A 27077-nucleotide genomic window follows, 5' to 3' on the forward strand; every position below is an offset into this window, starting at 1 on the left:
CAGTGCGCAGGCGCCGAGATGCAGCTTTACGTTGGCTTCCCAGCTCTTCCGCCGCGGTGAATGAGACTTCCTGAACTTGCTAACGTGGAGCAACCGTGGTGCTGTTAGGGATGCTGCAGACAATAATACAGTCGTAACTCCCCGGGACCTAGTGTCACGCCATTTCTTCCGCGGCCCCCAGCTCCAGCGGCATCTGCTCTGAGAAGACTTAGGTTAAAAGTCCTTAGGTTGGCCGGGCTCAGTGGCTCACGCCTGTAACCCCGACATTTTGGGAGGCCGAGGCGGGTGGATCACTTGAGCCCAGGAGTTCGAGACCAGCCTGGGCAACATGGCGAGACCCCGTCTCTACAAAAACTTAGGCGTAGTGGTGCGTGCCTGTAATCCCAGTTACTTGGGTGGCTGAGGCGGGAGGGTCGATTGAGTCCAGAGGTTGAGGCCTCAGTGATGGCACCACTGCACCTCAGCCTGGTTCCACAGAACGAGACCCTGCCTTTAAAAAAAAGTAGAGCTGTTTGTAGGCGGTGCTCTATGTTGGACAGTTTATTAGAAATCTGTTGCTGCATAACAATCACCCCAAAGTTTAATTCCATAAACATTTGTTGTCCCACAGGTTTTAGAGGTCAGGGATTTGCGGATACGTAGCTGGGTGGTTCTGTCTCCAGGCCTCCCATGAGGTTACAGTCAGGGTGTAGGCCAGGGCAGCAGTTATTGGCTAGGGCCAGAGGATCGGCGTCCAGGATGACACAGGACTGTTGGCTGGAGACCTGTTTTTCACCACATGAACCTCCCCATAGGGCTGTTTGAGTGTCCCTATGACACGGCAGCTGGCTTCCCTCAGAGCAAGTGATTCCAGAGAGACCAAAGCATAAGCCACAATGTTTTTTATTACCTAGCTCCAGAGGTCACATATGGCTATTGTCATATTTACAAACCAACCTTCTGTGAATCCACCAAAGGCATGAATGCCAATAGACTGGGATTGCTGCTGGCCATTCTGGAGGCTGACTACCATAGAGGGTCTAACTAATGATAACTTAGATGAGAAAGAATAATCAAGTTTCATCCTTGTATGATAACCATAGTCCAAATCCTTGTAAGAGTCACAAAACGTTTCTACCAGTAGGTGGCAGCACTTGTCCACATCGCGCCCTTCATTCTGCAAATAAATATGTACTGTCTACTTTGTAACAGATGCTCCACATGCTGGAGACTCACAAAAAGACGTGTTTCTGCCCACGCAAAGTGTATAGCTGAGTGAATCAGCTCTTGCAGTAGAGTGTAAAAAGTCTCTCCTTTATGATAGACATAAATACAGACCTGAGGATTGGGGTACAGAGAGGAGGGTTGCTGTGCCTTAGGATTTTTTTTCCTCCCTAGACAGTCTCACTCTGTCGTCCAGGCAGGAGTGCAGCAGTGCGATCTCGGCTCACTGCAACCTCTGCCTCCCGGGTTCAAGCAGTTCTTTGCCTCAGTCTCCAGAGTAGCTGTGATTACAGGCGCGTGCCACCACGCCCAGCTAATTTGTATATTTTTAGTAGAGACGGGGGTTTCACCATCTTGGCCAGGCTGGTCTTGAACTCCTGACCTCGTGATCGACCCGCCTCGGCCTCCCAAAATGCTGGGATTACAGGCATGAGCCACCGGGCCCCGCCAAGGATTCTTTAGTAGTGAGCAATGAGGAATGGTGGCAGGACCAGGAAGACTGTATGACCAGAGTGATGGATAGTATAGGTACATCCCAGATAAAGAACCTTGGGCTAAGTAGAGGGTTTGGGACATATTCTAGAATGTATGGAAAGCCACTAGACAGTCTTTAGAAGGGGAGTCTTTACGCTCAGGTTCTTAATTTTCAGCAATAGAAGCTGGCTCTGGCTGACTAAGCAGAAAAGGTGTGCATTAAAAGGATGCTGTGGCCAGGCACAGTGGCTCACGTCTGTAATCCCAGCACTTTGGGAGGCCGAGGTAAGTGGATCACGAGGTCGAGAGATGGAGACCATCCTGACCAACATGGTGAAACCCCGTCTCTACTGAAATACAAAAATTAGCTGGGCATGGTGGCGCACCTGTAGTCCCAACTACTCGGGAGGCTGAGGCAGGAGAATTGCTTGAACCTGGGAGGTGGAGGTTTCTGTCTCAAAAAAAAAAAAACAAAACGATGCTGTATAGCTCGGAATTCTAGGGAGGATGGAGAAATGGCCCCAGGCTAAGCTTCCAAGAATGAAGCTCAGAACCAAGCTGAATACTGGCCTGATGAGGAAACTACTATGACTGGGATTGCTGCTGGAGGAAACTGCCATCACCACTGCTGAGAATCACTGGGGAATGGCTGCCACTGCCATTGCTAACATCAAATGCCACATGCTGTTGCAGCCTCCTACAAAATGCCAAACTTCCAGAAGAGTCTGTTTCTTCACCTTGCTCACTTCCACATAAAAAGCTCATAGGGGGATATGATTGAGGAAGTCTGGCACCTGAGACACCTGAGTCCTGGCTACAAAGGAGACTGGGAATTGGGGTCTGAACTCCTTCCTTGGGGAGGCAGGATACAGAATATGGGAATTCCCCGCCCTCCCAAAAGGGAAGGCTATTCAGAAGATGGTAGGAAGCCATGAATCTGACAGGTGTACACTACTAAGGGCAGGCTAAGATCTGTAACGTGAATCTATCACTAGAGAATGTAATAGGATGTGGGGGTTAGATGGAGGTTTCTCAGCCTCAGCACTATTGACATTTTGGACCACGTAAGTCTTTGTTGTGAGAGGCTGTTCTGTGCATAGAATGTTTAGCAACATCCATGGTCTCTATCCGCAAAATGCTAGTAGAACCCTCCTTAGTTGTAACATCCAAAGATGCCAAATATTCCCTGGGAGTAAAAGCCACCTTGAGAACCACTGGATTAGAGACCAGCTCTGTCTTTTCAGGAAAAAATTTTTTTAAATCAGCCAAGCATGTTGGTGTGCGCTTACAGTCCCAGTTAACTAGTGAGGCTTAGGTGGGAGAATGCTGGAGCCTGGGAGAATGCTGAAGCCTGGGAGGTTGAGGCTGCAGTGAGCCATGATCACAGCACTGCACTCCAGCTTGGGTGACAGAGTAAGACCCTATCTCAAAAACTAAAAATTAGAGATAAAAAGAGTGAGAGGGAGACGGGGACAAAGTTGGGGGGGGTGCGATAAGAATTTTCCCAATTTGATCTGTAAACTTCAGTAATTATTTAACTCTTTTATCACAAGAATGTGTTCACATATTTATTGGATAGTTAAGAAAAATGTTATTAGGAATATTAGCATCTGATCACAGAGAGAAATGCTGTTTTCTGCTGCAAGGGTTAGATAGAATACTTGCATATACTTCATTTCAGTGGCTCTCAACTGCGGTGACTTTGCCTAACAGGAGACGTTTGACATAGTCTAGAAACATTTTGTCACAACTAGGGTAAGAGGTTGTGGTGCTAATAGTGGTAGGGATGCTGCTAAACATTCTTGTATTTATTTATTTGTTTTTGAGATAAAGTCTTGCTCTGTTGCCCAGATTGGAGTGCAGTGGCACAATCTCGGCTCACTGCAACCTCTGCCTCCAGGGTTCAAGCCATTCTCCTGCCTCAGCCTCCCAAGTAGTTGGGACTACAGGCGTGTGCCACTACACCTGGCTGGTTTTTGTATTTATAGTAGAGACAAGGTTTCACCTCGTTGGCCAGGCTGGTCTTGAACTCCTGACCTCAAGTGATCCGCCTGCCTTGGCCTCCCAAAGTGCTGGGATTACAGTCATTAGCCACCAGGCCTGGCCTGCTAAACATTTTATAATAGACAGGACAGCCCCCTACAACCAAGAATTATGTAGCTCCAAATGCCAACAGGGCCAAAGTAGGGAAATCTTGGTTTACTTCAATTAGGCTCACACCATTGATTCCCAGATGTTTCAGAGTAATATCATGCTATCTTGTTTGTTTGGTTCCATAATATTCTTCATGTCTCAAAAAGTCATACATATATGCATTTAAATTTTAGCATGAATTTAAACTCATTTTGAACTGCAATAATATAAAGTGACTCCCTTTTAGATAACTAGTAACGATGGAAGGAACTGATGTGAGTAGGTTCATTTGTCAAAACCAAAAGCGCGTCACTGCTGTAAACCATTCCAGAGTGTGAATGGTGGGAGGAGTCACTGCCTGGCTCAGTCATTGACATCCACCCAGAAACATCATTACACAGGTATCAATGGAGTGTGGCCTGGGACAGGGCAGGGACAAGAGAAGGAGCTGCTGCTGGGTGACAGGATGATTCTGCCAGACTTCCCTCCCAGGGTGAACTGTAAGATGACTCATCACCTCCAGAGCCACATGAATTCCAGGCAGCTTCCTCTGGTTAGAAATAAAACTAGCTATTTCAAACAAACACATACATCTGAGCTACAGAGATTCAATTAGCAGCTCAGAGAACCAGATGGGTTGCCCAGCAGCAGCATCCTTCTCACTTCCCACCTTCTGCGTACCCTGGGTTGTGGATTGCCCTTTAGTGACCTTCCTAAAAAGGCAGCATAGTATAGTGGTTTAAAAGGCAGACCATTGAAAATGGAACACCTGGGTCCTGAATCCTAGCTGTAATGTCTAAGCTTAGGCAAGTTGTCCCATCTAGCAAATGGAAATAATATCAGGTCCTCATACAGTCTTGATGAGTATTTAGTCAATTCATTTACGGATGGTGCCCAGAACACTCAATAAATGTTAGCTCTTACTTTTCTTTACCCTATATATCCCTCTTCAGGGTTTCCTTCTAACCAGATTTCATCAACACAAATATTGGGGGGCAATGAGGGATTAGAACTCACAATGTCTTTTGCCCCAAGACTGCCCTATGTGGCTCCTCTCTCCATATGCACATAAATCCCTCTTCCTTCCTACTTTTGTCTCCTACCAAGAATAATATAATTTGTCTTCCAATCTCAAAAATGTTTCATCTTCAGTTAGCTCATTCTATATGGTTATAGCCCAGACATTCTAGAAACCAAGAACGGGGATGCTCAGTTTCCTAACACTATCTTCTGATGTCTCCCTTTAATGAACAAGCATTTCTACCTAGTTATTTATGATTTTTCTTTTGGAGTCTTAATTAAGAGTGTTCTCTGATCTGCAAAGACAAACACACTGTCAGCTGTTCAACAGTATAGTAATTAATCTTGCATTTTAGATTGCCATCGTGAGTAGGCTGAAGAAGCAGGCGTTCCCAGCAAATCTTCAGTTAAATATGGAAAGCTAAAACAAACAATGAAACTGGATAGAGTGCTGCTGTTGATGTTTTTAAAGATGAATTTGGCAAATGTGCCCTAAACAGCTAATTAGGAAAGCTAATTAGCCGATTTCTAAGGCCTCTTCCAAATAAAAGACAACAGACTAGCTACACTCTCTTCTTAGATCTTTGTTTCCTAGACACTAATTGTTTGAGCCCTTTTTTCAAAAATTATTATATGTCCTAAGGCCGGGCACGGTGGCTCACACCTGTAATCCGAGCACTTTGAGAGGTCGAGTTGGGTCAATCACCTGAGGTCAGGAGTCCGAGACCAGCCTAGCCAACATGGCAAAACCTCATCCCTACCAAAAATACAAAAATTAGTTGGACATAGTGGTGACACCTGTAATCCCAGCTACTCAGGAGGCTGAGGCAGGAAAATGGCTTGAACACAGGAGGGGAGGTTGCAGTGAGCCGAGATCATACCCCTGCACTCCAGCCTGGGCAACAGAGACTCCATCTCAAACAAAAAAGAAAAAATCTATGTCCCATGTGAGCTGTACTGTTATTTACTTTTTTCCCCGTAAACCAACCCACTTCATAAAATGTATATAAACTTATTTTTATTTTTTTATTGTACTTTAGGTTCTGGGGTACATGTGCAGATCATGCAGGATTGTTGCAGAGGTACCTACGTGGCTATGTGGTTTGCTGCCTCCATCCCCCCGTCACCTTTATCTGGCATTTCTCCCCATGTTATCCCTCCCCAACCTCCCTACCCACCGCTATCCCTCCCTTAGCCGCCCTCCACAGACCTTAGTGTGTGATGCTCCCCTCCCTGTGTCCATGTGTTCTCATTGTTCAACTGCCACCTATGAGTGAGAACATGTGGTATTTAATTTTCTGTTCTTGTGTCAGTTTGCTGAGAATGAGGTTTCCAGATTCATCCATGTCCCTACAAAGGACACGAACTCATCGTTTTTTATGGCTACATAGTATTCCATGGTGTATTTGTGCCACATTTTCCCTGTCCAGTCTATCATGCTTTCAGACTGAATCTGATGATCCACCACCAGTCCCAAAGGTATTCTGGGCAGTAGAGCAGGCACCCTGACCATGAGGAACCAGCTTGTTATTCCAGAAAAGAAAATTCTTCCTCTTCCAATTCAGTTTAACACCATTTTCAATCATTTTGGTAAAGTCGCCGTCACAATTTCACAAGGTGTGGCGTGTGTGTGTGTGTGTGTGTGTGTGTGTGTGTGTGTGTTTTGCAGGACAGTAATTATTGCATAGGTGGCATTGTCTGTTCATCTGGGTAGAAACTGTAGTGTTCATTCATGCCATTGGGTAATTGTAGTGAAGCAATTATGTATCACATTTTGAAAGAGGCATTTAAAAAAATCCACCACTGAGATGAGTCAGACTTAATTATCTTGGCTTTTCAGCAGCTGAGTTTAAGGCGCAAGGTGGAGAACACATCAGCTTCAAAGGCAGAGGGAACTGAACGTGCTCCCCACCTTTGGACACTTTCTCTGCTTGAGGTAAGAATCGTGAACAAACTTCGGGTCTCTGCCAGCTGCCATCTCCAAACCGGAGATGTCTCAGATTTGGTAGGATACCTTGAACAGGCAGCTGTCATGTATCCTGGGTTATTACTATTATCTGCCTAGAATTTTCTCTTTGTTTTTTTGTTTGTTTGTTTGTGTGATGTCACACATGCCCATCTTGAGGCTTCTTAGGCAGGAGCTTTAGTGAAAACTAAATGGCTATAAGACAGAAAAGAGTTGGTTTAAACCCCCTATTTAGTTTTGCATCATGGAACAATGTTAAGAGGGTTGCTCGTGATCTGGACTTACTTTGGCCTGTATTTCAGAGGGGAGCCCAGCACAGTGGCAGAAAATTCTATCTTATCTCTCAAAATCAGCATGGTTAGGACTAAGGAGTTGTGATGTTCTCTTTGCTTTCAAGGCGGGTCTTAAAGCACATCAGTGACCTAGATCCCACCAGAGCAAAACTATCCACCCACTTGCCTGGACTGTTGAACTTGTTGGTGTTAGGCATAGAGTTTTTAGGGAAAGACATGGTGTGAATTCTCAAGCTCCTTCTCATTAGAGATCTTGCTATAAAACTAGATGTGAGGACTGGATCCCTTGAAATATTCTGCCCACTTTCCATACCCGCCGATTTATTATGCACAGTCATTTCGTCTTAACCATTATGTTGGAATCCCCTTCTGGTCTAGACTTCTTTAAACCTGTTGAACTTGTTTTCAACCTGCGCCTCTGTTTTGAAGGCTACATTTTACCCATTCATTACTCCCTTAATCAGTTTTTCCAGAGTCAGTCAAAGCTCTTGCCAGGGAGCAGTAGTATTAAGCCCATCTGTGAGTGTCAAGTGTTTTCTAAATTGGACTGGCATTTTCTTATTCCTAGTTGTCAGGATGACTCACACAAGAACGATTTAATTTAGGATTATTATTCTGTCTGTAGATTTGTATGGAAAAATAATGACTACTGAGATTTTGAATCTTGGAATGAAGCAATTCCCCAGAAGCAACAAAATAGATAACTTGCTGGCAGGATTTTTAAGTGATCTTGGATCCTTTTTAGCAGGCGACTGGCCCCGCACTTGTCAGCCAAATTACTTAACCTTTTGGTAGTCATCACCTTGCCTGACAAGGTTCCTTTCCTCCCCTGCCCATAAGTTATCATCCTAAATGAACGATTCAACCAAAAGTTATGTACAGTTCACCCCTTCGTGCCCCAGTAATTTCTTTCACTCATAAAATTTCTAGAGGAAAATTATGTTTTCCTGTCTGCAATTTTGGATTCCTGGATCTCCATCAAAGTGTACCACTTCAGAAACTTTTTTTAACCAAGAAGGGAAAACAGGTTTTGCTGCTGGCAGGGAGTTTAAAACTCCGGTTGTGTCCATGAAAATAAGAAGGGCTTTGCACTGTGATGCTTGAACATTCCTAGATGCTTATTGAATTTTTCTATCTTGAAAATGGTGTCAATCAACTCTTATTTAAAATTCCCAGAAGAAAATTAAAACCCTAGCATTTATCAAGTCATTCAATAAAAGTAAATCCATCAGCACTAGAATTAGGAACCAGAAGAACAAGGTTGGGTTCCCAGGTGCCTTACTGTGAGATCTTGGCCTAGTCATCATATTCTCTAAGCCTCCATATCCACGTGGCTAAAACCAAAGTAAGATAATAATAACATCTACTTCAAAGAAATGTGAGTTTTGTAAAGGACAAAAAAATAAAAATGTATTATTTTGGTTGTTATTTCATTCACAAGTAATATCTCTTCTTTGGTTTATTGTGTTTTTTTCTTCACTTTGGAAATGGAGAGTTCTATATGAAATATATAATGGTTTGGTTTTAAAAAGACTGCTTTTCAGTTTAGCATCACCATATGTTAAAATGTGGAAATGATTCTATACCAGTTGGTCAGTAGCCACTAACCTGAGCCCCAGAAGTGTTCTCCTTATTCCAATAGTTCCTCTCTACTTATCCCCCTTTCCAGGACACCTTGACTAACCCCCAAGGGCAGCTAAAGGATCAAGAAAGGCCCAGCACAGCAGAAGACAAGCTGGACCTAGTAACTGCAGGAGGTACCTGCATCCATTCTGAGTGTTAAGATGCTATGACTATCAATCTGCCTCCCAGGACATGGAGGGCTTTACACTCCCTTGTCCCACTCACCACATTTCCTCCAACCCTCAGATCACTCATTGCTGGGCCAGAGATCCTCCTCTCCCACCCATATCCCTTCCCCTCAGCTCTCAACCCTCCCATTTCCCTGTGCTTTCCTTAGTGCTGTCTGCACGCTGATCATCCTCAAGTCATCCTTTCTTAGTTCTGCTCCCAACTACTCAAGTTCCTTCTGTAGCTTGTCCTGTAGAACCAACTCTTCAGGGCTGAAATATCAAACTGGATTCATAAGGCCATATCAGTGGTAAAATATGAAAATGCCTTAATAGCTAATGGTAAAAAGCCATTACTCTGAGTGTTCCCCTCCTATTCCCAGTACCCCCAACTACCCTGGCCACGCCTTCGAGACATCCTCTGTCCTCCCCATGATCTAGCAGGCAACTTCCTGGCCCCTGCTCCAGGACTGTGGCCAACATCTGTTTTGATGGATGCCTGCAGTTTCCTAGTACATAAATACTTGGTTAACCATCTCTGCAAAGAACTGTAATACATGATAGAATAAGGTAAGGGATATTCCTTCATTTATTAATTTATTGATTCATTCTACCAGCACCTTTCATTCACTCACTCTATCCCAGGCACTGAGCTAGACCTAGGACTTCCAAACCAGATGCAGTCTATGCCTTCATGCATTTATATTCTGGTAGGGAAGGCAAATAATAAGCAAGAAAAGAAACATACACACATGAATAAATATGTATTTTAATCAAGGGGTCAAGAGGAAATGAAATCAGCTCAGGGAAGTCATAAATGGCTTTAGAAAGAAGATGGTGTTTTAAATGGGCCTTAGGGATGTGCAGGGCTTCTCCAGGCCTAAATGGAGGAGAACAACATAGGCAATAGCATTAGGCATAAAACGTGGCATGTGTTTAGGGACTGGTTCAGGGGGCTTCTAAGACATCAGGTGAGAGATGTCAGCAGGTTGACCCAGCCAGCCTTCCAGACTTGAAGATGAACTTATGCACAGACAGGTTAAGACCCTATTTCTAAACCTTTGGCCTCCAGCGAAGTACCCACGTGAGCATTCACTAAGCTAAGCACAGGCCCCCTGTATAAGTTGGGAAGTTTGTGCACTAGACAAAATTCTGGCCAAATGGGTACACAGGATAGCCCTCCCACCTCCCAACCAGCTGCACACACTGGTGTGGGGTTTTCCTAAAATGCTTTCCACTGGCTCCACTTTGTGCCAAGAGGCTGGCATCTCTCCAGAGGGACGCCTTTTCCTATTTCATACAAAACCCCAAGATAGGCTAGCAGCGGCCTTGCCTGGACACCCATCCCTAATCATACTGCTCTGTTCTTTTCAAGCAAATTCTCTAGAAGTCCCCTTTATCTACATTTCCCCATTCCCACCTCCATGGCCTCACCTTTAAGCCTACCCACCCCCCTTAATGAAACCTCTCACCCACTTCGACCAAGTGCTCCCCCTTTTACAATGACCTCTTTTCCTTCACCCAGGCTGCTCCTGAAGCCTAGTCCTCTCTGAATCCTTACCTGACCACCTGGTCTGACCCCTCCCTCTGTCTAAACACATGTCTCTCACAGTTTTCTCTCTCTCTCTTTTTTTTTTTAATTTTGAGACAGGGTCTTTTTCTGTTGCCCAAGCTGGAATGCAGTGGCATGATCACAGCTTACTGCAGTCTCCACCTCCCAGGCTCAAGCAATTCTCCCACCTCAGCCTCCGAAGTTGCGGGGTCTACAGGTGTGCACCACTACACTTGGCTAATTGTTTAATTTTTGTAGAGATGGGGTCCTGCCATGTTGCACAGGCTGGTCTCAAATTCCTGGGCTCAAGCAGTCCTCCTGCCTCAGCCTCCAAAAGTGCTGGTATTATAGGCATAAGCCACCACACCTGGCCTACTTCTTCCTCTTTGACCACATCCACAAGGTCACCTTCCTGGGCCTTCCTTGATTTCTTTCATGTTTGTGTGCTATCACGTGGTATCTGCCACCTGTGGGTCTTTTGCATGTGTGAATGCAGAAGTGATAGCTCACCCAGATTCTAATTTCCAAGCTAGAAACAAGGCCTGTGAATGTATTACTCACGTGATTTTCATTCAGAGAAACCCAAATGACTGCTGCTGTTGGGACCTGTGCGTCATTATCCAGAAAATGGGATGGCATTAATTTGTTTGGTCTATTAATTCAACAAGCATACAATGATTATTCATGTATGCCGAGCATGGGTGACATAACAGTGAATAAGAAGTGGTCCCTCTTTTTGCATAGAATGTTTATTTCACCAAAAATTTTCGCATGCCTACTGTGTGCTACTGGACTCTGGAGTTATAGAAGTAAGACACAACCCCCATGACAAAGGGATAGACAAGTAAAAAGGCAATCACAATACTGGACAGTGTATACTAAGATCAAGGGTTTCTGGAGAACCCATAAGGCACACATTGCCCAATTCACAGCTTGTGAACGAGACTTTATTCATTCGTTCATTCATTCTGTCATTCTGTCATTCAGTAGTTCCCTATTGCTTACTGTGTGCCAGTTGCTATTCAAGGTGCTGAAGGGATGAAGTCCTTCCCCATGAAGCCTAAAAATGCCAGTAGAGGAGACAGACAGTACACACGTTGGTAACTGTATACTACCCTACATGAAGATAAGTGCTTTGGAGAAAATAAAGCAAGGGTGGAATCATAATAACAGAGCCACAGGGAAGACGTTCGTGTTCTGCATAGAGTGACTAGGAAAGACTTTGTTGAGATGGCACTTGAGGCGGTATCTGAAGAAGTGCAAGACCTCTGAGAAAGACCACGCCAGGAAGAAGGAACAGCAAATACAAAGATCCTGGGGTACAGGCTACTTAGATCATTCAAGAAAGATCAAGCTAGCCAGTGATACTGGGACCCTGAGAAGCAGGTGTGTGTGTTAAGGATGGAGGTCAGTGGGGAAGTAGAGGCACAGTCATTCCATCAGCTACAAGGCCCTCTACACCTTATAGCTAATGAAATGACTTTGGCGTTTACACTAAGATGGGGAACCACTTAAGAGTGTTAATGGGGGCAGGGAGTAACATGATCTAACTTTCATTTTAAGAGGCTCACTCTGGCTGTGGTGTGGAGAATGGCCAGAAAGGAGCAATGGCTGAAGCAGGGAGACCAGTAAAGATGCTATCACAAAAATCTATGTGAAATGGTACTGGCTTGAATCAGGGTGTCGCAGTGGAGAGGAGGAGTCCTGCCTGCAAACAGACAACATGGTGTGTCGGGTGTTCTAATGGACACATATGCATTCTGCAAAGTGTGGTGGGATCCCAGAGTAGAGTGTGATGAGGACAGGGCAAAATGACTTGGTGAGGGATGTTTTCACAGAGAGGGACATGGAGCTGGCCCTAAAGGATGCATATTCACCACTAGGCTGTGAAAAGCATAGGTCAGGGGCCATGTGTAGGTCAACACTATACTCTCAGCACCTAGAACACATTCTGGCGTGTTCAGCAAATGAATTGCTGAATGAATGGATGGATGAATGGGTGGTTGAGTAGATGGATGGATGGATGGATGGATGGATGAATGGATGGATGAATGGATGGATGGATGGATTGAATTCTGGAAGTAAACAATAAAAATGAGAAAACCTAGAAATATTGGATTTAATTGACCAAAGAGAAAGTCAAGACTAATAAAGGAACCATAACTGTCAGTTAATTTCAGATGTGTACAAAGATAATCCCAGTCCTCTGGGGATGTTTCCTCCTGTGGAATCTCTACATATCATCTTCTTACACCATTTACCCTGGAATCAAGGCAAGGATTACTCAGAGGGCACTTGACTATGGTGAGTTGGATACTTTCAGAAGCAGACCTCCGGCCCACTAGGTGGGATCTGTGACCTAAACTCAACAGCTCATAACTTGGGCCATCTCACAACTGAGACGAACTCTACTGTGGGGTGGTCCAGTACCTTATGCAGAAGCTGCTAAGATGGCTGTGAAGAAAGTGTTGCCCAAAAAATAGTCAACTTGATGGGAGACATGTCCAAACAGGACAGATTCTCACTCTCCCTCTCTTTCCCATGTATGTACATTATGAACATCTGAGGGTTCTAAATAAGAACACATTTATAGGAGAGAGGAAAAAAGATTTGAAAGTAAAAGTAACATCTTGGAGCTTCAGAAAGGATTTGGTTTCAAAAGGGACTTAGAATCCCCTAAAATTAGCTTAAAATGCAATATGGGTGACTGTGCATTTTTCTAAGGAGAGGCTCAGTATTTGTTGGATGTGCAAAGGAGTCTGAGACACCGAAAGGTTAAAAGCCAGTTCTTTAGAGAACGTTTATAAATACTAGGGAGAGACAAATGTTGGGATGTGATTTTCCTTGGACTAAGATGAGGTGGGAGAAGATTGTAGAGAGGGAACGGACTGCAAAATCCAAGTATATGGACCTATTTTCTCCTGTGAAATTTTGCCTGAGATTAGCTAAGTAGGTTGATGGATCTTTCTCAATCCTCTCTAACTAAAGCAGTCAACCTAAGCACTGCTAGTCTAACCAAGTAATACCTAACTAAGACTAACCAAGAAATGCTTCTTCTACTATACCAGAAAAAAAATAAATAAATGAGGGAGGGAGGGAAGAGGGATTTGGAGGCAACTCCTTGTTTCTCCCCTAGTACATCATCTAGTGCAGGTGATCTAAAACTGAGCCATCTTGCACAAATGTTACATGAACAATATGTAGAAATACATACCAGACATATATGTATGTGTATATACATATGTGTCTTGTTACTATACTGATGTGCTGATGTGCGTAGAAATATATATCAGAAATAGATATCTTGTAACAGTATTCAAGTTGTGCAGCTTCTTTTTCACCCCCTAGAGAAGAGTCATTAAAAGAACAGATCTGAAATCTATCCACATGGCTGTAAATGTCAGTTCTGTAGCTTTCCTTGATATATGGCCTTGGGCCAGTGGATTTTCTCATATGGAAAATAGGATGATTAAAATGGTGCCTACCTACCTACACTTAATGTGAGGTAAGGCTCAAATGGGATCATCCATGGGCTATATTCCCATCCATGGGAAATATGGCATAAGCTAGTGGAGAAGGGCAGGATTTGAATTCAGAATCATTTTTTAGCATCTACCATGGCCAGGCTCTTTAAATGTGCTTTCTGGGCTGTGTGTTGATCTAATACCACAAACAACCCTACAAGAAGCTGTTGTCATTTTATAGAGGAGGAATATGACATTTTCCAAGTCTCACAGCAGTAAGGGACTCAGGCAAATATGAACTCAGGTCTGTGCTGCCTGATATTGAAACCTACACTCTATCATCTACTCCCTGTTCCTCCAGCCTCTGTGGAGGAACTAGCTCTGGGCTCTTGGGCAAGTTACTGGCCTCCCTGAGCCTCAGCTGCCTCCTATGTGAAAGAGGGTTAATAACACCTTGCCACTGGTTTGCTGTGAGGACCCAAGGAGAGAGGAGAGAATGTATATGGAGTCCTCGCATATATAGACACTCAATACAAATTAGGTATTTTTTGAATTTTATTAATGATTTATGCTCCCACATCTTCTAGAAAGAGATCTGATGTGTCTATTATTAGTAGTACCTGCAAGATACTTATTAAAATAGATGTGAAAATCGTAGTACCTGCCCATAGGATTGTTGTGGAAAATAAATGAATTAACATACGTAAAGTGCTTAGAATGGTGTCTGACCATAGCAAATATGGCCCCACAAGTATCAGCTACTGTCATTTTCACATGTATGAACAGACCCCTCCAATGTTGCTAATGTCCCCATGTCATAGATGAAGAAAGTAAGGGACAGAGAAGCTGTGTAACTTGCAGAGTCACACAAGCTATTCCGTGGCAAAGTTGGGATTCAAACCTAAGCTCTCTGACAGTGCCTTTGGTTCTAGCTTCACATCTTTTATATCTGTCTTTGCACCACCATATTGCAATATTTTTTCTGGCATTTTAGAGGATAAAACCTGCTCTTCTTCATCCCCAACAGGGATAGAATAACTGGAAAGGAACTTAAACTGCAAAATAAGGGATAAAGGCAACTATGGAGATAACTTTTCTCAAGTCCTTTAACATGCGAAAGGTCTCTTTCCCCCAGTGAGCTCGGAGAAATCTGTTCTGTGGTGCTTCCATATAAAGAAGCTGAGGGGTTGTTCCAGGGTGAGACAAAAGCAGTGGTTATTAACTGTTTAAAAAATCTCAGGATCCTTTGACAATCTGGTGAAAATGTAGATTCTCTCCCCTGAAAAATGAGACACATATGCACTCATGACTCACCCACAGTTTTTTATTAGAATTTCATGTGATTCAAGAGTTTCCTACAGCCCATGAACCTCAGGCCAAAAATTCTTGAACTTAAAGAATTTGAAAGGAAATAAGAGTGTGGAATAACCTCCTAGAACTGGCCATAGCATACAGATTCTGGAGCCAAAGTGTCTGAATTTGACGACCGGCTTCCCCAGTTCTCAGCTGTATGATTTGGGCAACAGTGAACCCCTCTGAGGCTCAGGGTTTCAGTCTATTGCTCAGGCTAGAATACAGTGGTGCAGTCATGGCTCACTGCAACCTTGACCTCCAGGACCCAAGCAATCCTTCCAACTCAGTATATTGAGTCACTGGTACTATAGTCATGTATCATTACACCCAGCTAATCTTCAATTTTTTTTGTAGAGACAAGGTCTCAGTGTTGCCCAGGCTGGTCTCAAACTCCTGGGCTCAAGCGATTCTCCTGCCTCAACCTCCCAAAGTGCTGGGATTACAGACACGGGCTACTGCTCCCGGCCTGAAGCAAATGTTATACTTTTCCTCTCACTCTGTCCTGTAATGAAACTCTTCAGTCCTCATGACATAATGAAAATTTCTCATGCCAGCTCTGTAGTCTTGAACAAGTTCCTTAGCCTCTCTGAGAACCAGTTATCATCTGTAAACCAGGAACAATAATGCCCATATTTGTGGGGTTGCCATTTTCTAAGTATCTAAGGGCTTGTCTTACTCAATAAGTGTCATTTGTGTGGTTAATGTTATTACATTATTATTATCTTTGTTGTTACCAACAGACACTTTATCGTTTCTTCACAGGTGTTCAAGCTGGAATGGAGATGATTGAGCAGATGCTAAAGCAAAAGAACCTCCCAGATTTAAGCGGTTCTGAGTCTCTTGAATTTCTAAAGGTTGATTATGTGAACTATAATTTTTCAAAGTAAGTAAAAGAGAAGAGCACTTTGTCTCTTATAAGAAGCTCAAATGAAACAGAGGAGGAATCCTATGGATGCCCCGTGATTTCATCGGAATCCATCCTTCTTATCTTTTTCTGTTCTGCTATCCTTAGCTCTGGTTTCTATTCTCAAGTTTCCCTCATGGCTCAATATGGCCACTGTGGTTCCAGCCATCAAATCATGTTTCAGGCAGCTGAAAGGAGGAAGAGACAAGGGTAAAGGGGCTCTTAAAAGTTGAGTCAGCCTTCTTTTTTAATGAATTTTTCTGAAGTTCTATCCTAACAAGATCCTGCCTAACCAACGATGGACAGAGCTTAATAATATGGCCACATTTATTAGCAAGGGAGACTGGAAAACTAGTTTTCCAACCAAACAATTTTGTCATTCCCAATAAAATCAGGGATGTTTAGGGAAGAAAGTGAATTGGAAGTCTAGACACCAACTGACAGTCTTTCATAGTCTCCAGCAAAAGTCCCAAAGGCAGTATAAGGAGGGGATAGCTTTGTCATCTGGAACTCAGTCTTAAAAAGCAAGGGAGAGTCAAGTAGAAGTTACTGTATAATAATAAAAATAAAAATAAATAAATGAATAATACACTTAACATCAACAAAAGCTTTTCTAAGGAATTCTGTCTGACTTTGATCCACAAGCTGCCCCAAAACTTTAAAAGTCCAGTGATATTTCCTTGCTATTCTGACCCTTTGGAGTGATTGTTCCCCTGATGTCAATGATAACATTTATAAAGCCAAGAGATTTTTGGCAAGGAGGAAGAGAGATGAGGACTTAGGTAAAGTTCCTGGATAAGGCCCTGGTCTGTATAAAGTTAGCCATTTAACAAGTATTTATTGAGCACCTACTACATACCAAGCCATGTCCTAGGAATAGGGGATATTAGGCTGGGTGCAAGTCATGCCTGTAATCCCAACACTTTGGGAGGCCAAAGTGGGAGAATCACTTGAGCTCAGGAGTTTGAGACCAGCCTGGACAACAGGGCAAAAGCCTACCCCTACCAAAAATACAATAATTAGCCAGGCAGGGTGGTGCACACCTGTAGTTCCAGTGACATGGGAGGCTGAGATGGAAGGATCACTTAAGCCCAGGTCAAGGTTGCAGTGAGCCATGATTGCACCACTGCACTCCAGCCTGGACAGAGAGACCCTGTATAAAAAAAAAAAAAGATAAAGGAATAGGGGATATTGTAGTGAACAACATACCTGCCATTAAAGTCCAGTGGGAGGAATGATCCAAGATGGCTGATCGCTAACATCTCGGGATTGCAGCTTCCAGTGAAAGCACAGAGAACGAGAGGACGCCACACTTTCAGACAAATTTTTGTTGCTCACGGAGAAGATTCCCAGTGGAGGAGCCCCACAGGTCGCCAGCGCAACTCTTGTGGCCGGTGCAGCGGTTTTGCCAGCACCTCAGCGCAGCAGCTCTTGGTGCAGAGTAAACGGGACTGTTTCCCCTTCTGACCGATGTTTGGAGCTCTGGGAAGGCAGAGTCGCCTATTACGGACTCAAGAAGGAAGCCAGACCAGAGATTCCCTGGAAGAAGAGCATCCTCAGTCTTAACACCACTGTTTTGGCCGGTGCAGTGGGTTGCTCAAATTTCGGCCCTGGGAATTAACAACTTGGATGTCCACTCAGAGACCTAATTTGAAAGTTGGTAATTACAAAGACAACAGGTGGATAAATTTACAATGATGGGAAGAAACCAGCATAAAAAGGCTGAGAATACTCAAAATCAGAATGCCTCTCCCTCTAAAGAGGATCACAGTTCCTCATCAACAAGGGAACAAGGCTTGTCGGAGGACGAGTGCATTCCATTAACAGAATCAGCCTTCAGAGGTGGATAATAAGAAACTTCTGTGAATTAAAAGAACATGTTGTAGCCCAATGTAAAGAAACCAAGAACTTTGAAAAAAGGTTTGACGAAATCCTAATGAGAATAGACAATTTAGAGAGGAATATAAGTGAATTAATGGAACTTAAGAATACAATATGGGAACTCCGAGAAGTATGCACAGGTTTAAACACACGAATTGATCAAGCAGAAGAAAGGATATCAGAGGTCGAAGTCCAACTTAATGAAATAAAACAAGATGACAAGAACAGAGAAAAAAGGATAAAAATGAATGAGCAAAGTCTCCAAGAAATATGGGACTATGTGAAAAGACCTTATTTACGTTTGATAGGTGTACCTGAATGCGACGGAGAGAATGAATCCAAGCTGGAAAATATTCTTCAGGATATTATTCAGGAAAACTTTCCCAACCTAGCAAAGCAGGACAATATTCAACCCCAGGTAATACAGAGAACACCACGAAGATATTCCTCAAGAAGAGCAACCCCAAGGCACATAATCGTTAGATTCACCACGGTTGAAACGAAGGAGAAAATACTAAGGGCAGCCAGAGAGAAAGGTCAGATTACCCACAAAGGGAAGCCTATCAGACTTACAGCAGATCTCTCAGCAGAAACCCTACAAGCCAAAAGAGAGTGGGGGCCAATATTCAACATCCTCAAAGAACAGAACCTTGAGCCCCGAATTTCATATCCAGCCAAACTAAGCTTCACAACTGAAGGAAAAATAAAATCTTTTATGAACAAGCAAGTACTCAGAGATTTTATTACCACCAGGCCTGCTTTACAAGAGCTTCTGAAAGAAGCATTACACATAGAAAGGAACAACCAGTATTGGCCTTTCTAAAAATATACCAAAAAGTAAAGAGCATCAACATAAAGAAGAATTTACATCAACGAATGGACAAAACAGCCAGCTAACATCAAATGGCAGTAATCCTAAATTTAAATCGACTAAATCCCCCAATCAAAAGATATAGCCAAAACCCAACAGTATGCTACATCCAGACCCATTTCACATGCAAGGATACACAAACACTCAAAACAAAGGGGTGGAGAAAGATTTACCAACCAAATGGAGAGCAAAAATAAATAAATAAATAAAAAGCAGGAGTTGCAATTCTCGCATCTGATAAAATAGATTTTAAAGCAACAAAGATATAGTGGTAAAGGGATCAATGCAACAATAAGAGCTAACGATCCTAACACCCAGATACATAAGACCTATAAAGAGACTTAGACTCAACAAGACAGAAAATTAATAAGGATATCCAGGACTCGAACTCAGATCCAGAACAAGTAAACTTAATAGATATTTATAGAGCTCTCCACTTTAAATACACAAAATATACATTATCGTCAATACCACATCACACCTACTCATAGGTTTAAATGAAATATTGATCGGCCATTATTAATACCCATTTTTAGAATCAAGCAACATTTCCATTCTCTCTCCCTCTTTTTCTTCCTTTCTTCCTCTCCTTCACTCCTTTTTTTTCTTTCCTTCTCTCAAAAAAAAAAATAAAAAATAAATGAAGTCCAGTGGGAGAGATGGACATTAAATATATGTTTACAAAACTAATTTCTTAAGTACAGTCAGAATACCACAGCAGAAAAGTACAGGAAGAATTGTACAATATCATGTGTAGGTGGAGATGGAGAGAAACAGGTATTCTCATGCAGCGCTGGAGGGGGTAGATAAACCAACACAATAATTGTAGGCCTGTGCTGTTCAAACAGTAGCCACTGGCCACAGGTGGCTCTTAAACACTAAATGCAACTAATACAACTGAAGAAGTACATTTTTACTTATTTAATTTTTACTAATTTTAATTATGAAAATCTGATGCTCAGTTTGGCTACTGAAAAACTTTTAAGTATGTTTGGAACAATTTTGTAAGTTTGCTTTTTCAACTGAAATGTTATCAAATCTAAATACAGGTTGAATATCCCTTCTCCAAAATGCTTGGGACAAGATGAATAGCAAATTTTTAATTGTTCTGAATTTTGGAATATTTGCATTATACTTACTTCCCAGTTCAGCACCCCCAATGGGCATTTCCTTTGAGCAGCCTGTCAGCACTTAACATTTTTTGATTTGGGATGCTGAAACATGTACAGGTCATGTATCTCTTATAAAACCCAATGTTGGAATTCAGGTGTATCATGACTATAAAATACATACCAGATTTCGAAGACTTGCTTTTTTAAAAAAATGAAATATCTCACTAGTAATTTTTATATTGGTTACATATTGATATGACAATGTCTTAGATATATTGGCTTAAGTAAAAATATTAAGAAAATTAATTGCACCTCTCTTCCCTTTTTAAAATGTGAGTACTACAAGATTTTAAATTACTCTCATCCATCACTTAACAACAGGAATATGTTCTGAGAAATGCCTTATTAAGTGATTTCATAGTTGTGCAAGCATTATAGGGTGTACTTACATGAACCTAGATGGTATAGCTAACTACACACCTAGGCTATATGAAATAGCCTATTGCTCCTAGGCTACAAGCCTCTATAACGTGGCTGCACTGAATTCTGTAGGCAATTGTAATACAATTGTAATACACGTAGTAAGTACTTGTGCATCTAAACATAATTAGTCATAGAAAAGGGACAGTCAAAATACAGTATATAATATGTATATGTCTTTATATATATTAAAAACATATATATGCTCTTTGACCCAACGATTCCACTTCTCAGCATCCCTCTTAGAGAAGCATATATACACAAGCAGTATGTATGAGAATGTTCACTGTGACACTGTGTATAATAATACAGAAGTAGTAGAAAGAACCTAGATGTCCACCAACATAGGAATGATCTTTTTGAAATGGCACATCCACTGTTTGAAATGCTCTGCAGCAGTTATGAAGAATTGGTTAGATCTGCATGTATCAAAAGGAAAATATTTCTAAGATATATTCAATTAATCTCTGCCTTTCTCTTCCCACAGTGGGATTCAGGGTGTGTGACAGAGAATAGGTAGGAAAGGATGCATAGGACAGGAAATATTAGCAAATAATTCTTTCTTATCAGCTATTACATTTATGTTTTGAATTTTTCCTAATCTTCATTTACAACAATGCCTTTCTTGGGTGCAGTAATTATATACAGATGAAATCATTTTGTCTCCCCAAACCACTTGTGAGTAGCACTTCTTTTGAGTGATTGAATGTGGTTAAGTGCCTAGCCCAGGTTTTTACAGCTGATACTAAACCTGGCTTCAAGCCAAGCACTCTTTGCACACTATGTGAAGTAGCATAGCCTTGTGGTGAAGAGCACAGTCTGAAGTCAGACTAGGGAGGGTTCCGGGTCTGGTTATGCCACTCATATATGACTTCAGCCACTTTTGTTATCTCCTTATCTCTGAAATGGGGATTGCAGAAACAGCAACTGCCTCCTAGGATTGTTGTGAGAGTTAAAATGAGCTAAGGCATGGAACGCGCTTACCGCAATGCCTGGCAGGTAGCGATCACTCAACAGATGTTCATAATAATTTATTATGATGCATGTGGCCGTCCACCTTTGCAGATTACATGCAACTCACTGCCTCCTGGTTACCCTTTTGAAAGTCCAGAGAATCCTAGGGGAAATAAATTCTTTAAGTTTCTCCACTAGTGGAGATACTGTCCACATAGAGGACATTTGGAAACAGGAGGAAGGCACGTTTCTGATTGTCTCAATGACAGGTGGGGAGGGACACTGCTGGCATATGCACCAAATGTCCTGCAGTGTGGGACAGTCCTCGATGAAAAAAGCTGTGCCATGCAAAATACGAATATCACCCCTTTTGTGAAACACTGGAACTGCTGAAGGAAAAATAATGATGGCAATGTTGTGCCTCTTTTTGTCTTTAAATAAACTAAAGAAGTAGATTGTTTGATTATTTACAAATGTGTTTCTAGGCCAGGTGAGGTGGCTCATGCCTGTAATCCCAACACTTGGGAGGCTGAGACAAGAGGCTTACTGGAGGTCGGGATTTTAAGACCAGCCTGGGCAACATAGTGAAACGCTGCCTCTACAAAAAAATAAAATATATTAGCCAAGTGTGATGGCATATGCCTGAAGACCCAGCTATTTGGAAGGCTGAGTCAGGAGGATTACCTGAGCCCAGGAGTTCAAGGCTGCAGTGAGCTATGATCGCACTACTGCACTCCAACCTGAGTGACAAATGAGACCCTGTCTGAAAAACAAAAAAGAGAGAAGAAAAATTATACATATATATATATATATATATATATATATATATATATATATATATATATATATATATCTAAGCTTACCTATTTCCCTCATCAAATGGATTCGAGGGACTTCCTGCTAAGAGTTTGAGGAGAATTAGGAGGCAGTGCCCAGAGATGGCCCTGCAGACAGGAGGTTCTTTTCTCTGTAGGAATGCACAATGGCCTCAGTGGTAAGAGTTCTATGACTGTGTTCCCAGTTTGCTTGAATGAAGAGATATGCTGGAAGAGTTGCCCTAACTTCTGTTTCTGGTTTTACAGTATAAAAATCAATGCCTTTTCATTTCCAAATACCTCACTGGCTTTTGTGCCAGGAGTGGGAATCAAAGCACTAACCAACCATGGCACTGCCAACATCAGCACAGACTGGGAATTCAAGTCTCCAATTTTGTGAGTATTCCACTGACATGTCTGCAGCTGTTCTGGGAGAATGTGGAGCAAAAATGGAAAATGTAGAAATTCACCAATGTTTTTGGCATTGGGATCCTTTCCCTCACTATTAACAATCTTTCTTAAAAGGACTTTTTTCCAGGTGAGTTTTAAATTAGGAAATCCCTGCTGGAGAGTCGGGGTGAAAAACATTCTTCCCTCAGAGGTAGAGCCAGTGATCAAATGTCATTTGAGATTCTCTAAGAACTAGAAGTCCCTGACTATCAGAGAAACAGATGCATGCTCAGCATTTTAGATCCACCCACAAATCACTGCATGATCTTGAGCCAGTCATTCAGTACACTTCCCCATCTGCAGGGGTAACTAATGAGAAATGGAGACTTCCTACCTCACACAGAGGTTGAAGGTTGAAGGATGGTAGTCAGCTTAAGCCCAAACCCAACTGGAAGGCCTTTGAACCCTTGTACAGAAGAAAGGGATCAGGTTCAAGGTACTTTTACAGGCCAGCTACAATGTGTAAACCACTATTCTGAATATGATGTTTAGGTCTGCCTAGGCTGGTGCCACAGGATTACACATTCATTCATCCACAAAGTCAGTCAACAGCCATTTACTGAGTGCTTACTACGTACCATTGATCCCCATCTCAAGAACTCCAGTCTTACAGATTGTAGAGAAATGGCATGTTCCCCACAGCAGCATAGGTTCATGTATTCATTCATTTATTCAATGACCCGTCAACTGTATAGTCAGTACCTACTCTGCGTCAGGCCACATGCTAAGTCTTGGGGACATGGAAATAAGTAACACACAATCCAGTCCCCCAACAAGTTCACAGACTACATCTAAGCATTACTTTTTCATCTATGCCTCTCCTGAATAAAATGTTGCCAATCTTACTTTTTATTTTCTCTCTCCAATCATTGTATATGAAGGGTGCTCAATACAAGCTCGATCATTGCCAGGGCCAGAGCACTCGGGGTGAAATAACTAGAATATCCCAACAGCTGTTAGCTTTCACATCTTTAGTACTTCATCTGTTCTGTAAATATTCATTCAGCACCTACTCTGCTCCTACCTGTTGCAGGTGCAAGGAAGTCAGAGGTGAACATGACAAAGTCACTGCAGTCCAGGAGTATAAAGTCTCTGGGTAATCGGAGAAACAAGATCCATCTCTGTGCCTAACTCAGGCTTAGATAACCCTGCACTTTTTCTCTAAACAGCCAAGACACAGGAGGAGCTGATCTGTTTCTGTCCGGAGTCTACTTTACTGGTATCATTATTCTAACCCGAAACGACTTTGGTCATCCTATCCTGAAGCTCCAAGATTGCTATGCCCAAGTGAGCCACGCCCACGTTTCATTTTCCGGAGAACTCAGGTGAGTGAGAGCACCGGGTTGGGCCGTGAATATCAACTGAATATCCAGGGGCTGGATATTCAGGCATCACCTAGGGAAGGTTTATAAATGGCTGAGGATGGTCTCTAAGTAACCTCTTTTGTTCATTTTTTCCCCAGTGTCCTGTATAACTCATTTGCTGAACCCATGGAGAAACCCATTTTAAAGAACCTAAATGAAATGGTGAGTCTTTAGAGGTTAGACAACCCCAGTAAAATGCCATCAGTAGCAGTTCTATCATCCTTTAATTAATTCTTAATAAGGAACCTTTATTAAGCACCTACTGTGTGTTAGGAACTATCCAAGGCGCTTTCACATATATTAAGTATCCTTTTCGACTTAATAACAGTTTCTCAAATCCCTACCATGTGTCAAACATTGGGTAGGTGCTGGGGAGGCAGAGATAAAGAAAACAACAGCACATCTCTCAGATTTCTTACCATAGGGTGGGCAAACAACCAACAAGAATTTACTTATTATGTACCTATTGCATGCCCAGCTACCATGGACTAGGGTCTGTTGGGAATGGGATAAAGGGATAAACTTGTATATTCAGAAAAGCCAAATTCGGGCTTCTGAAACAATAACTAACCGAGTGCTTGAACTTAGTACGTACTTACATGATCATTAGATTGAACAGGAGAGGTTCAGAGAAATAGAAAACTTTAAAGAAATAGGGCCTAGAAGTGTCCTGGGAGATAATTTTTAGAGGATGCGGAACTTGAACTAGATCTTAAGGTATAGGTAGGATTTGTGTATGTAAGGAATGAAGGATATGAAAAGATATTCTCAGGAAATATAATAGGATTAAGTTAAGAAAATAGAATCAATTAAGATGCCTTCCAAAGCTATAAGTATTCCAGTCTCAGAAGTCAGTGTCTGAAGAAGGGAAAGATGGAATTGGCTATTCACTCTCTTTCCAATCCTGCCCTATAAGAATAGGGATGAGGAGGACTAGAAAAGAAGGAAGACTTTTCTGGAAAAGAAGGGACAAAGATGGTGTCTGGCCATCTCCATCTCTCTAGTGCTCAGCTCAGTGCTTGACAGACATTAAGTGCTTAATGAAAGTCAGTAAGGAAATCAACCCTCAGAAGCATCAAGCAGCTCATCTTGGAGGTGGCACAGCTGTGCAGGATGCTGAAGCCTTATGGTCCTTTTCTATCCTTACCTGACATGCTGAGAGCCAATGAATGTGCACATTACAGACTCCCTGGCAAAATGCACTGTCATCCTCAAGCACCCAAACTTGATCATTCTCCTGTTTGAATCAAGGCACAGTCCTTTGGTCTCTGACAGCAGGCCAGCAAAGAATGAGTTATGTCACAGAAGCCAATAATTAAGTTTGCCTGAAATTGACATATGGCTTAAAGATAACAGATGCTTCCATGATTCTCTCTGTGCCACTGCAAGATAGAAAAGAATGCTGAGACCATGGGAGTTCAAATCCTAGTTAGGTAACACCTGGCAACTCACTTAACCTCTCTAAGCTTTGGTTTTCCCATCTGTAATCAGGGGACAGTCATGCCCTCCCCCACAAGGCTGTAGTGAAGATGAAATGGGGCTAAAACAACAACAGATAACGCCTGTTGAGTGCTTACTATGAGCTAGGCAATTTTACACGAATTACTTCCATTTCTACTCACAACAACTTGATGAGATGAATATAATTATTATCCCCATGCAGATGTTGCAAATGTGGAAACTGAGATCAAAGAGTACAACTAACTTGCCAGTGAATTCAACCCTAGGCCCCAGGCACGCAAGCCTCTGCTGGAAGCACTATGCTAAGTGCATCAATGAGCGCACAAGAGGCACATCAGTGCTGATACCTATGCCCCTTCCTTCCAGGCAAAATATCAGTCTGACTCAAGACTAATTTTCAAATTCCAAAAAGGTGGCAACAAAATAGATCTCAAAATAGATCTCTGATATAATGTGCTCTCCACCTAGCCCAGGGAGAAAGCAAAAGCTTCAGCTCTAAGCATTCAAAGCAGGGCATGCAGCTGCTCCTAGAGGAGATGGCAAGCTGGCAGCACCCCCGGCAGTGAGGAAAGACACAGCAGCTCCAGCAGCAGGTTCCTCAGCTGTAACTGCATGGACTGGAGCACATGCCCTATCATGTCACAGGGAGAAAAGCCAAGGGCTCACGCACTCCCTACAGGGCTGACTGGGGAACAGTCCCAGTTGCTACAAAGTGGAGCTGGCATTCAGTGACATACCACCCATACCTACATAATGTGAGCCCCATAGACATCAACAAATTTAAGGGAAAGTCTCAATGACTGAAGGAATAATGACGGCTAACCAGAAGGCCTCTGTTTGTCCATCAATAAGGGTTTCCAGTACAACACGGTAACTTTTATTTTTTATTCCTTTGTGGCCAGCTCTGTCCTATTATTGCAAATGAAGTCGAAGCACTAAATGCCAACCTCAGCACACTGGAGGGTGAGTCTTAGAACTGTCTTTTCCAGGTGGTTGTCTTCCCACTTTCAGAAGCTGGCACTCTCTGGGTTTGCTATACAAGGCAGTATAGTTCAGGCTCTTCATCCTGCTTCATATTCTGCAAATTAGAGCCCCAGAAAGGTTCATGGGAGGGCGTGCCTTGTGCATAGGGCATGCACTCTTTGGTTAATAACTAACTTCACTGCTGCAAGAGGGGTGGCTCCAGGGGATGAGATGTAGGTCCAGAAATTCAACCTTCATGAGCACTAACCCAAGCTGTGGCACTACATCCCTTCTCTTCAGAGGGAGTAACACTAATCTTGACCAGGTTATTCTCCGGTCCTCAGCCTACAGTGGCTGCCCTGAGCATCAAGTCCACACACCTTAGCATGGACCACAAGACTCACCACACCCCATCTCCTCCTTACCTCTCTCTACTTCATTTTTCTCTTTACCTTTCTCTGCCCCAGCAATCAAACTGCTTTCACTGCTCTGCTTGCCCCTTGCCTTTGCTTTTGCTGTCTTCTCTGCCTGGAAGACCTTCCTCTCACCTCCATCATTTCATTCCTTTAGCACA

At 42.7% G+C, this 27077-nt stretch overlaps 1 protein-coding gene across 2 annotated transcripts in view; it reads left to right on the forward strand.

Annotated features, from left to right (window-relative positions):
* The first annotated feature begins 62 nt into the window (after nt 1-62).
* Nucleotides 63-27077, forward strand: part of BPIFC (BPI fold containing family C) — a 68704-nt gene continuing 41689 nt past the window's right edge. The window contains exons 1-11 of one of the 2 annotated variants that reach the window (XM_054240628.2): nt 63-367; nt 1854-1962; nt 5871-5912; nt 6671-6766; nt 8759-8846; nt 12602-12735; nt 16011-16131; nt 22533-22661; nt 23885-24040; nt 24178-24241; nt 26443-26503. In XM_054240628.2, the coding sequence (XP_054096603.2) occupies nt 12612-12735; nt 16011-16131; nt 22533-22661; nt 23885-24040; nt 24178-24241; nt 26443-26503 (655 nt within the window). In that variant the 5' untranslated portion in view covers nt 63-367; nt 1854-1962; nt 5871-5912; ... (1 more) ...; nt 8759-8846; nt 12602-12611. Of the gene's footprint in view, nt 368-1853; nt 1963-5870; nt 5913-6670; nt 6767-8758; nt 8847-12601; nt 12736-16010; nt 16132-22532; nt 22662-23884; nt 24041-24177; nt 24242-26442; nt 26504-27077 lie in introns of those variants that run through there. The other variant, XM_078339173.1, reaches the window with a different exon arrangement.

The sequence above is a fragment of the Callithrix jacchus genome, chromosome 1, assembly GCF_049354715.1.
Source record: "Callithrix jacchus isolate 240 chromosome 1, calJac240_pri, whole genome shotgun sequence".
Taxonomy (NCBI): Eukaryota; Metazoa; Chordata; class Mammalia; order Primates; family Cebidae; genus Callithrix; species Callithrix jacchus.